Below are 13,424 nucleotides of genomic sequence, written 5' to 3'. Positions count from 1 at the left end.
CCAAAATGTAAATACTAAGCTTCAAACTTAAAAGCAACTGCGCATTTGTCCCTTTTGGTTCAGGAAAAGAAAAAAAAAATTCTATTTAATCTCAAAAAAAAAAAAAATAGGCCAGATCTCTCCTGTGGAAATGTATCACTGAGGTTCTCATTGTTTGCAAAATAAAATAGAAAGCACCCCTGTCTTCTCTGTGTTAACAGTCCTCAGAGGATGAGCAGGCCTTTGTGAGCAAATCTGGCTCCAGCTTTGAAACCCAGCACCACCACCTGCTTCACTGCCTGGAAAAAACCACGGTAAGGAGCCAGCATGCCTGCCTGCCCTGCATGTCAGAGGACAGTAATCCCATTTGCTTTTGTGACTGTTTAATGCTTCCAACTGCGGTCCCACTGTCTGCATCACTTGAAAACATTCTAAAAATTTAATTAAAAAAAGAAAAGCAATATTAGAAATGACTTTGAAAGACCACAGTGCCATTCCAACTTGTTAGGTTAGGTCCAGTCAAATTAATTCCAATTCATAGCAACCCTGTGTACCACAGAATGAAGCACTGCCCTGTCCTGAGCCATATTCACAATCATTGCTATGTTTGAGCCCATTTCAACTTAGAAGGCATTGTAGATATATATTTAGGCATTATTATTATCCTTAGTGGTTTTCTTTAAGATATCAGCTAAATGCTAATGGAAAGTTGTCTTCCAGTAGCTGACTGCAAGTCTTACAAAATGTCTTTTTTTCCTGGTTCCTAAAATGCTGATTAAACAACAACAGCAAAAAATATAGTTCAAATGTTACTGATTCCTGGATAAAAAAATATTAATATCAATAACAAAAAAATAGAAAATAACTGAATGTAAGCATTTTTTTCACAGGCATAATGAAAACAGATAGATAATAAAAAAATGTTCTAATAAGAAAAATGACACACTTAACTACTGCTATGCCCCTCAGCGCTGAGGACTGAGTTTTTGTTTCTCCATTTACCAGCTTTCAATTGGACCTCCTGGCTGACAAAGCACGAACCCCTCAGCTAGCTTGTTGGTAGGAATTAGTCTGTGACTACAGAGTAGGAAAGACTTTCACCATATTTAAATCAAGTCAGCTCATTCACTCATCAGAGATGCATATTTAGATTATCAATTCCAGTATATTGTCCACCCATTTATTCATTTAGTTATGTAGTTATTCAACAAATATGTATTATTTACCAGTAGGTAACAGTATGTGACAGACAATGAGCCAGACTCAAGGTACACCATGAAGTCAGTCATGGCCCCATCCAGCATGGAGTTTCCATGTATGGGACAAAGTACTGATTTACTGGAGAAGGGCAGTGAGCAGCAGAAGCAATGATGAGGCCACAATGGAGAGGGGCAAAGAGGACAGAGTCATGAAGGTACTGGATCAGGCAAGGCTTCCTGGAAGAACTTGAGAACGCTATCAGTTTCCGGTGGCTGCATAACAAAGGACCATAAGCTGGGTGGCTAGAATAGAAATATATTATCTCACAGTTCTGGAGGCTGAAAGTCCAAATCAACACGTCCATCAGTCCCCAGCTCCCTCTAAGCCTCTAGGGAAAGATTCTTCCTTGCCTTTCCCGGCTTTGGTAACTCAAGGCGCTCCTTAGCTTATAGACACATCTTCACATGGCTGTCCTTCCTCTCTGTGTGTCTTTCTGTCTCTTTTCCTCTATTATAAGGACACCACTCAGATTGCATTAGTGCCTAGCCTACTCTAGCATGACCTCATCTTAATTTAACCGATGACATCATCTAAAACCCTATTTCCAAACAAGCTCGTGTTCACAGGTTCCGGGGGTTAGGACTTCAATATATATTTTTGTTTTTTTGGGGGGGGTGGGAGGTGGGGACACAATTCAATTCATAGTAAGAATGAAAGGATGACTGAGCAGGAGATAATTAGGCAAAGAAATGGACCGGCTAAGGTGACAGAAGTAACTAAAGAAGGCAAGAACTTGGCCTAAGAAGATGTGAAAGAATTTGTGGTTGGTTGGAAGGAGAGATTAGCATGGGAGAAGAGGAGGCAGGGATGAAAGCAAGTCCCGGATAATGCAGGCCTCAGAGGCTGTCTCAGTCATCTAGTCCTGCTGTAACAGAAATACCACAAGTGGATGGCTTTAACAAAGAGAAATTTATTTCTTCACAGTAAAGTAGGCTGAAAGTCCAAATTCAGGGCATCGGCTCCAGGGGAAGGCTTTCTCTCTCTGTCGGCCTTCTCATCAATGTTCCCCCAGACTAGGAGCTTCTCCGCACAGGGACCCCGGGTCCAAAGGACATGCTCTGCTCCTGGCACTGCTTTCCTGGTGGTATGAGGTCCCCCTGTCTCTCTGCTTGCTTCTCTCTTTTATATCTCAAGAGAGAGCCTCAAGACACAATCCAATCTTGTAGATTGAGTCCTGCCTCACTACCACATCTGCCACCCATCCTCTCTCATTAACATCATAGAGGCAGTATTTACAACATATAGGAAAATCACACAATACCGGGAATCATGGCCCAGCCAAATTGATACACGCATTTTTAGGGGAACATAATTCAATCCATGACAGAGGCGATGTGAAGAATTTTGGATTTTATTTCATTATAAAGGAAAAGGTTTTTAAGGGTTTTAAACACGGTAATTACATGATTACATTTGCATTTTTAAATAAAGTTATGCACATGTCTATAACATTAGTTAAATCTTCAAAGATTAAATAATATGTTAATAATAGAATATGTTCATGTTTATCCCAGTTTTTTCTTTGCTTTTACTTTCCTTTTTTCCAATTTTTTATCGTTTAGGATTTTTTAAGCAAAAATTACTTAACATAGATTACTATAGCTTAAATTGAGCTACATACAAAATATCATAGTAACCAGCAACAGAATGACTTCTTCATGTCTAATTCCTGGTGAGAGAAATTAGAATCTCATGCCTTATAACTTGTACTATGTGTGTGAAAAGTGCATTATAAGAAAATAAAACAAATTGTGAATCCTTTGTGCACTGTATTTCTTCTCTGAAATTTAATATTTAATGTGAAATTCTGTCCTTTATGATTTTATTATTCTCTGAACTTTAAACAGTAGAATGTTAAATTTCATTTCTTTCAAAATGCTTGTCTCAGCAAAGAAATGACCAAATGAGTAACTAAACAATCTAGTTTCTATTAGTCAGTGAATTGCTTCAATTGTTTTACTAATATTTTAGGATAAAAGATGGTTAAGTGGAATTCAGTAACCCTGTGCAAAGCTTTCCATTATAAGATCATTCCCACCCACACAAAGGAAAAATAGTAATTGAAATCATTCTCTAGTAGGTCAGACCAAAAATGTTTTCTCTTATATTTGTCAGGTAAAATTCTTACACTGACATTTTAGAAGGCAATTCTTCATTAAATATTTTTAAAGCAAAATTTATACCTCATTTCTATAAAACAGTGTATATGCAATGAGGACCATCACTCTTTGTTTCTGAGATGGAATTCAGGAAGGCTGGGGTGGAAGAACTCTGAATGTAGGCATAGATCATGAGTGGAGTTAATGATGGATCACAAAGATGAGAGACCAGGGCACAAAAGTTCAGTGCATGACACATTTTGCAGATAAATGTATTTGACTTATTTAATAAATCATATTTTTCTATATGCCGGGGATTTTAAAGGAGAATCTAAGGAAACGAGAAGTGTATTAAGTATCTCATTTTCTAATAAAAAAATGTTTTCAAGTCCATGTGAAAATATTTGCTAATATGTAACAATCTGACTTGGGGCATTCTATTAAAATGGTCTTTTTTCCATTGCCTGAATCTGTTTAAAAATATAGTTAATGTGAATCTACAAGTTCCCTCTAGTTAATCTCTGTATTTGTTATTAAAAACCATTAAAGGTTTAAAGGTTTTTAAAGGTTTCTTTTGCGTATAATGATTAGATTTTATGTTGAAATTAGCAAATAACATTTCAAGATTAAGTCAGTCAATTAATAGACTAAATCAGCCTACATGTATCCATCTCAGGGCCTAACTGGATGGGTTTTATGTCCACACAAATGTCAAAAAGAAGTGGCTTTGATATTCTAATCTTTATGAAGATGGTATTAGTTATCTATTGGATAGAGTCTAACAGCATGGGACATAGTTGAGTTTTAAAAGTAAAGTCATGCGTTTTCTTTTTTGTTAATTAAAAAAACTGTGTTTCTGTGCTTTCTTTACACGTTCTTACAAATGTGGAACAGAATCATGAGTTTGTGGATGAACAAGTCTTTGAAGAAAGCTGCATGGAAGTTGCAACTGTCAATCGCCCTTCCAGTCACAGTCCCTCGCTCTCGTCACAAGGAGTCACCAGCACTTGCTGTTCACGACGACACAAAAAAACTTTCCGCATCCCGAATGCCAACGTATCAGGGAGCCACCGAGGCAGCGTGCAGGAACTCAGTACGATTCAGATCAGATGTGTGGAGAGAACACCACTATCGAACAGGTACCTGTGGAAATCAGTCTGAGTTGTGTATACACACCTGTGCTGGCTCAGAGGTTGTAACTCCTCCTTCAGTCAAGCTCTGGTGGCCGAGTTGATAAGAGCCATGGTAAGCTACAGCTGCTAACCAAAAGGTCAGCAGTTCGAATCCACCAGCCGCTCCTTGGAAACTATACAGCAGTTCTACTCTGTCCTATAGGGTCACTATGATTCAGAATCGACTCCACGGCAACGGGTTTGTGTCCTTTCAGTCCTGCTGCTATCTCTGTAGCATCTAAATCCTAGCCACCAGGGTTTAGAATGAGACAAAACTGAAACTAACAAGTAGGAAAACCGATCTACTGGCATATTCATTAAGGGTCAAAAGTACCAGTTTGTGTCAGAATCAAAAGAGTAGAAAGGAGGAAAAGATTGTCAGGCACACACAAATGTGTTTCTACCTCTTCAACTCCACATTCTTTTCTTATTTGAGCCAGGACCTATATACTCAGGAGTCCCTTATGTAAACTCAGTCAACGCTACTAAAAGAGACAGACAAAATTGGCATGGATATGATTGAAAATTATCCGGCAGCACTTAAAACTACTTCAACACGTTCCATGTACCAGTGAAAATTAAAACTATGCCTACACAAATCTCTTGAATCAACAGGCAATTTTGATTATGAAAGTATTTTTGACCATTGCAAACACAAAATCAATCCAATACCAGAAAAAAAAAAAAAAAAAGTGAAATGTTAAAACTGTTTATCTCTGGTTTATGGACAATATATTTTCCCTTCACTTTTATTTACTATTTGTATTTACCATAAACATGTATGTGTAATAAAAAGTAGTACATTTAAATGGTACAAGTCTTTAAAAATAATTTTACTTTTTTCATTAAATGAAATAGCTTCTGTTTTTAGAATATCAGTCTATTAATTCAGTCCTACTCCTTTGTTGGCATTCAACAATCTTTGTTGAAAACTTGGATGGGATGCAGAATTCAGGTGATGTTGATTTACATAGAGTGGATGTCTCGGGGACCAGCACATTAAAATTGGGAGCAATGAAAGATTTCTATCTCTAACATATTCTGCCCCTGAGTTTACATCATTACAAAACAAAGTAGAAAATGGAGAAGTGTTTGGAAAGAAAATCTTAATATATTAACATTTTTATTGTTTTCCATGAAAATAAACATTTTTTAAGCTTCTGTTTAGACCCTTCTTGCCCCTTCCTCTTTTCTCCCACTTCCCTGCACAGAATATAAAACTCATGCAAGAATGCCACTTTGGAAAACTTTGAAGTATTAGATAGTAATAACTAACTTTTTGGGGTTTTCAACATGTGGCCAAGGAGCCCTGGTGGTGCAGTGGTTAAAGTGCTCGGCTGCTAACCAAAAATCCACTATCAGAACATATCAGCCACTCTGTAGGAGAAAGATGTGGCAGTCTGCTTCCGTAAAGATTACAGCCTTGGAAACCCTATGAGGCAGTTCTATGTAGTCCTGTATGGCCGCTATGGGTCAGAATGGACTCAATGGCAGGGGGTTTGTTTGTTTTGGTTTAGTGTCTTAGCTGTCTAGTGCTACGATAACAGAAATACCACAAGGAAGTGGCTTTAGCAAACAGAAATTTATTTTCTCATAGTTTAGGAGGCTAGAAGTTTGAATTTAGGATGCCATCTCTAGAAGAAGGCTCTCTTTCTCCGTCTGATCGGAGGAAAGGTCCTTGTCTATTTTCAGCTTCTATTCCTTGGCTCCTTGGTGATCTTCATGTGGCAGGGCATCTATCTTCCCCCATCCTTGCTTGCTTGCTTAATCTGCTCTTTTTGTAATCTCAAAAGAGATTGATTTAAAACACATCCCACACTAATACTGCCTCATTAACATAACAAAGAAAACCCACTCCCAAATGGAATTATAACCACAGATATACCACAAAACCAAACCCATTCCAGCTCATAGTGATCCTGTAGGACAGAGTAGAACCGCCCCATAGGGCTTCTGAGGAGCGGCTGTTGGATTCCAGCTGCTGACCTTTGTAGTTAGCAGCCAACTCTTAACCACTGCACCACCAGGGCTCCAATCACAGGTATAGGGGTTAGGATTTACGGCACATATTTTTGGGGGACACAATTCAATCCATAACACCTAGATAGTATGTCCCATTTAAAATGGTTTCTCAAACCTCTCAGAGGTCTTGTCTTAAAGAAATCTATTTTTTACTCAGGCTAAGCTTTTGAAAACTTACTGACCCTTTCTCTTGCATTTTTGTGGAATATACTTTGTTTGAAAAATACTGTTTGAACCAAATTGAGCTGGCTTTTAGACATCTATTTAATGTTATTGTCCTGATTAATTAATGTTCACCTGACCAAACCAACTAAACCTACTGGTGTCAAGTCGATTCTGACTCATAGCGACCCTGTAGGACAGAGTAGAACTGCCCCACAGGGTTTCCAAGGCTGTAAATCTTTACAGAAGCAGACTGCCACATCTTTCTCCCATGGAGCGGCTGGTGGGTTCGAACTGCTGACCTTTCAGTTAACAGCCGAGCCCTTAACCATGCACAACCAGGGCTCCTTTACGTATCAACATTAAAGCATATATACCTCAGTTGTATGAAAAAAAAAAAAAATTGATGAAACAACTTACTTTCTTAAATCCTTTTTTTTTTTTTTTCCCCTCATCAGCCGGTCAAGTTTAAATGCCAAAATGGAAGAATGTGTTAAACTAAACTGTGAACAACCTTATGTGACTACAGCAATAATAAGCATCCCAACACCTCCTGTAACCACACCAGAAGGAGATGACAGGCCAGAATCTCCTGAATACTCAGGAGGGAATATTGTTCGAGTGTCTGCTTTGTAAGACAATTGGAATAAAGTCTAAGGGAATTTGAGCCCTGGCTGTGAAAAGAATCCTAACCCAGAAGAAAGAAGAAATAATAAACCTTTCTCAGATTAAAACGGCAAAGCAAGAAGGTTGGTAGTGAAACCAAAACATAACTCCCAAACTTGAGGATCTGAATAAGGCCACCAAATGGCATTTCCAGACAGAGTTTGACAAGTTATACAGCAGAATATTCTGTGGCCCTTTGACTTCGTGAATGAGCACAATGAAATGCCACCTATCAAAGCTTCTTATGACCAGAACTCTTTTTTAATAAAATAAATCTTTGAACATAATGATCCAGTTGAATGCAAAACAAACAAACAAAAATATGGAAACATTTTGATAATTTTTTTTCCTGTCAAAGCCATGAACATTGGCTATGATGAAGATTATTACATATAAAAAAACCTCATGTAACACATTTGTATTGACTGAAGGAAATACCATCATAATGCATGCTAGAATTCTTTGGAGCAGTGATCTCAGTTTCCTTATGTTGTCTTCAGAATAGGCATGATAAACTATAATTGTAGAAAGGGAGAATTTCTGTGCACTTACAACAAGCTGATTGTTCATGTTCTATGGTGGGCTGTACAAATAAACTCCTTTTAGAGCTGCAGTATTTCTCATGGGGATGCTCATTAGTAAAGCTAAAGTGTTCAGATAGATAGCATTAATTATCATTTCACCTTGCACCTAGATACTGTTACAACTGCAATAATTCATTGTATACCTGTTGTATCAGGAATCAGGATTTTTTTGTTGTTCTACTTTCCAGATCTTCATAGATACAATATGAGCTACATTCATAGAAAAAGTCCTGGTGTGGCCAGGTTTTAGGTAGCTTTTTAAATCCAAAACTATTATACCATAAATGTTTTTCAGTAATATCCTTTGGTCCACTGTATTCCTGTGACACAGTGCATTATCTGTTCCTGTATTTCTGTAGCATCTTTTTATTGGGTTGATCGCCAACAACTGGACTAACTTTTGTAGTTCAAATGACTTTCATACTTTTGTATTTCCCAACAAGTTATCTTGCAAGTAGATTATTATCATCAATCCCCTTGTCGAAACTTAGAAAAAAAAGGAGTTGACATCTATGAATTATCTCTAACCTCTTTTTTGTTATGGAAAAGCCCAGATATTGACTATATCAATAGATGTTTCATGAAAAGAGTTGGCTGGGACTCATGTAACAGGATCAATGATCCCAGAATCTTACTTGATGTATTATTTATTTTTCTTTGGATCTCAATACATTTTGAGAATAACTGATGTAAATTGAAATGCAGAGATAAACTGGAGTGCTTTATGTAGCAATATTTGATGAAAGCACCATCTCCATGCCATTTAGGAGGGCAGCACAAATTAATCTCAGAAAGTTTCCTGCATATTCCAAGGAGCAATTTTCTCCACTGCATCTGAAGGGCAGGAGTTTGATGATGCAAAGTTAATCTCTATGTACATTTAAGTGAAAAGTCTTTCCACTTTTCATCTCTAAAAATATATTACATCTGCAGATATGTCTGCACGTGACAGTGTAAAAAAGTTTTATGTCAAATAAAAAGTTTTGTTCATTCCAAACCACCACTGTAAGGAATAAAGTTTAGCTTCCATACATGGAAAGAGTTAATAATTATCCCTCTATTACAGGGATTTTTAAATGCTTATCATAATTTATCATTAAAAAAAAATTAATTGAGCCATTTTAAAGTAAAGCCAGATACTGACCTTGCTTCCCATTTCTAGAATAGCTTCTAGAACAGTGCTGTGCACACAGTAGATGCTCAGTAAAGATGTGCTGAATGACAGTAAGATAAACTCAACTATCCCTTGGGAAGAACTGGCTTTATTCCTAGTACGTCTTTTAAAAAGTTACTAATCTTCCAGCAGCGTGAATATTAACAATTATTAACACTTGCCTCATGTCACTGTACGCTTCTAGAGCAAATGTATAGTGAAACTTCTTTGATGGCATTCATTGAAAAACTTTTTAAAGCTAGACTAAGAAAACCACAATGCAAGAATACCTAGGTGTTTTGATTCCCAATGAGAAGCTTTATTTTAGTGGTCTTAATATTAAGAATAAGAGAAAAGGCAGTTAGATTATTTCAATTAACAGTTTTGCCTCCTCTTTCAACTTATCATTTATCCAAAACTATTACTTTCTTTAGAATTTTGAAAAAGAAAAAAAAAACTTTTTGGTGTTTTAGGTGATTTTAAAATATACTGTGTTGGTTGTGAATGATTATTGATGACTGTGTTAAGTGCATCTGTATTGTAAGTGAAATGTAATTATTTCTGTGTACCATATGGAATAACCAAGGTCATTGTTTTTGACAATTTCGTTCGAAATTCATATATCTTATTTCAAAGGATAGCATAATACCTGCATTATGCTAGAAAAAATAGACTTTTTGAGAATACTTAAATAAATCATGTGCATGCTCGAACAGGATGAAATAGTTGGCTTTTTTCTTAGACTTCCTGCCTTTCCAAAATCGAGGAGCAAGGAAGCTCCATATGCATAAAACATATTTTGAGGAACCCTGTGTCTTAGTAAGGTTTCTCTAGAGAAACAGAACCAATGATTATACACATATATAATAGTATGGGAACCATAGTCTAGCCAAGTTGACACATAAAATTAACCATCACACCCTGTAACACAAACTTAAAGAACTTGATGATTCTCTATGTAACACTTAAATCTAGTCTGAACTGGCCAGACAGTAGCTTTCTGCTAACAGTTGGGAATTTAGGCAGAGACTTATAGAAGTGTTTGTATCATTTAAAGAAAGAAAAGTACCACTCCTTTAAATGGTCATTTTTGGAAATAGCAACTACAACTCCATAGCTACTAACTGAAAATTTAAATATATTGCAATATTTTATTGGTCATTAAAAAAAAATCTGCTAAAATCAATTGATTTTTGTAAGTAATACTTTCAAATAGAGTACTCCCAGCAGTGTGTGGCCCACAGTTTATTAGCTTGTACCCTGCTGCCACTTGCCCCCTCCACAGTGTGGCTGACAGGGAAAAGTAAGAGCTGATCCCTGAGCCCTATACTTCTTTATTTTTTTTTTTTTAATATTTTGTGGTGATTTGGGTGAAAGTTTACACAGCAAACTAGATTCCCATTCAACAATTTATACACAAATCGTTCCATGAAACTGGTTATAATCCACACAATGAGTCAGCTCTCTCACCATTTCCACCCTGCCTGCCCCATTTCCATCCATCCAGTTTCCCTGCCCCTCCTTGCCTTCTCATTTTTGCTTTTGGGTAAATGTTGACTGTTTGGTCTCATGCAGTTGCTTGTTTAAAGGAGCACATTCTTCATAGGTGTTATTATTTATTTTATAGGCCAATCTATTAGTTGGCTGAAAAATGACCTCTGAAAGTGGCTTCAGTTAAAAGTTAAAAGGGTATCTTAGGGTGATAGGCTTGGGGTTCCTCTAGTCTCCATCAGACCAGTAAGTCTGGTCTTTTTTATAAATTTGAATTTTGTTCCACATTTTTCTCCCATTATAACCAGGACCTTCTATTGTGTCTCTGGTCAGAACAGTCAGTGATGGTAGCCAGGCACCATCTAGTTCTTCTGGTCTCAAACTAGAAGATGCTGTGTTTAATGTGGGCCATTAACCCTGTGGCCTAATTTTTTCCTTGAGTCTTTGGTTGCTTTGATTCTCCTTTGCTCCAGACAGAAAGAGACCAATAGTATCTTAGGTGGCTGCTCACAAGCCTTTAATACCACAGATGCTACTCACCAAACTAGGGTGTAAAAGATTATCTTTATGAACTAAGTTATGCCAATTGACCTAGTTGTCCCGGGAGACTATGGTCCTGCGCCTTCAAACTCAGTAAATCACTCCAACAAGGTGTTTGGATATGTCTAGGAAGTATCTGTAACTGACTCTATGTGCTTTATTGTATATATGAATATATATGCACCACATACAAACATGTATATACATATGCCCACAAATATACATATATATACACATGCATGTACTACCATACACCTTCCCATACGCATACAGCATACATATCTACCTACATAACCATTCATATTTTTTGCTTGTTATTACTGTCGTTGCAAAACTGTATATGTTATAGCATTTACCACAGTTGTTCTTTATTCTTGCATACCTCTCAGTGTCTTCATTTACCTTGGTCAAGTTGTGCTGACTTCCCCCACATTGTGTATTGTCTTTCCCATCAGCAGAATTATCACACATCTACTATCTAGTAAGTGATTCCCCCTCCCTCCCCACCCACCTCTGGTAAGCAATAAAGAACATTGCCTTCTGTGTGTATACCTATTCTGGACTTTTTATAAAAGTGGTAGCATGCAACATTTGTCCTTTTGGTTTCACTTATTTGACTCAGAATAACGTCCTCCATATTCATCCATGTTAAAAGATGTTTTGCAAACTCATCATTATTCTTTCTTGTTGTGTAATATTCCATTGTACATATGTACCACATTTTCTTTATCCATTCATCCATTGACTGGTGCTTAGGTTGTTTCCATCTTTTTCTATTTTGAATAATGCTGCAATGAACATGGATGTGGATATGTCTATTCATGTCACTGCTCTTATATCTCTAGGATAAATATCTATCAGTGGGATTGCTGAATCACACGGTATTTCTATTTCTAGCTTTTTGAGGACACCGCATACCATTTTCCATAGTGGTTGTATGAGCCCTATACTTCTTAAGGGTCACTTCTTGTGTTAAACAAAGAGAAGCTCAGTTCTGACTCATAGTGACCCTATCCTGTGTACAACAGAAAGAAACATTGTCCAGTCCTATCCCATCCTCACAATTGTTGCTACGTTTGAGCCCCTTGTTGCATCATGTTGAGAGTCTTCCTCTTTTTTGCTGAGCCTATACTTTACCGGAGCCCTGGTGGCATAATAGTTAAGAGCTTGGCTGCAAATGAAAAGGCCGACAGTTCAAATCCACCAGCTGCTCCTTGGAAACCCTATGGGGGCAGTTCTGTGGTGTCCTCTAGGGTCGCTATGAGTTGGAATTGACTCAATAACAACTGGTTTGGTTTTTTTTTTATACTTTACCAAGCATGGTATCTTTCTCCAGGAACTAGTCCTTCCTGATAGCATGTCAAAAAATACGTGAGATGAAGTATCACCATTCTTGCTTCTAAGGAGCATTCAGATTATTTGGATTATTATTCAGATTATATCTTGGATTATTTGCTCAGCATACAGATTGAATAAGTATGGTGAAGGGATATAACCCTGATGCACACCTTTCCTGATTTTAAACCATGCAGTATCTCCTTGTTCTGTTTAAATGACTGCTTCTTGGTCTAAGTTCAGGTTCCTCATGAGCACTCTGGAATTCACACTCTTTGCAATGTTATCCATAATTTGTTATGAACCACACAGTCAAATGCCTTTGCATAATCAATAAAACACAGGTAAACATCCTTCTGGTATTCTCTGCTTTCAGCCAAGATCCATCTGACATCAGCAATGATATCCCTTGTTCCACAACCTCTTCTGAATCCGGCTTGAATTTCTGGCAGTTCTCTGTCAATGTAATACTGTAACCATTTTTGAATTATCCTCAGTAACATTTTACTTGCATGTGATATTAATGATATTGTTTGATAATTTCCACATTCTGTTGAATCACCTTTCTTTAGAATGGGCACAAATATGGATATCTTCCAGTACTTGACCAAGTAGCTATCTTCCAAATTTCCTGTAATAGATAAGCAAGCACTTCCAGCATTACATCGTTTGTTGAAATATCTCAGTTGGGATTTCATCAATTCCTGGAGCCTTGTTTTTCACCAATGCCTTCAGTACAGCTTGGATTTCTTCCTCCAGCACCACTGGGTCTTGGTCATATGCTACCTCCTGAAATGGTTGAACATCAACCCCTTCTTTTTGGTACAGTGACTCTGTGTATTCCTTCCATTTTCTTTTGATGCTTCCTGCATCATTCAATTTTTTGTCCATAAAATCCTTCAGTACTGCAACTCGAGGATTGAATTTTTTCTTCAGTTCTTTCAGCTTGAGAAATACCAAA

At 37.2% G+C, this 13,424-nt stretch overlaps 1 protein-coding gene across 1 annotated transcript in view; it reads left to right on the top strand.

Moving 5' to 3' along the window:
• The window catches only part of KCND2 (potassium voltage-gated channel subfamily D member 2), a 547,558-nt gene extending 537,743 nt beyond the window's left edge, over positions 1 to 9,815 (top strand). The window contains exons 4-6 of the mRNA XM_004386547.3: positions 201 to 293; positions 4,233 to 4,477; positions 7,153 to 9,815. Coding sequence (XP_004386604.1) covers positions 201 to 293; positions 4,233 to 4,477; positions 7,153 to 7,330 — 516 coding nt within the window. The 3' untranslated portion in view covers positions 7,331 to 9,815. The remainder of the gene's footprint in view (positions 1 to 200; positions 294 to 4,232; positions 4,478 to 7,152) is intronic.
• The last annotated feature ends 3,609 nt before the right edge of the window (positions 9,816 to 13,424 follow it).

The sequence above is a fragment of the Trichechus manatus genome, unplaced genomic scaffold (assembly GCF_000243295.1).
Source record: "Trichechus manatus latirostris isolate Lorelei unplaced genomic scaffold, TriManLat1.0 scaffold00167, whole genome shotgun sequence".
NCBI lineage: Eukaryota > Metazoa > Chordata > Mammalia > Sirenia > Trichechidae > Trichechus > Trichechus manatus.
This window is presented reverse-complemented; position numbering and strand designations above follow the sequence as displayed.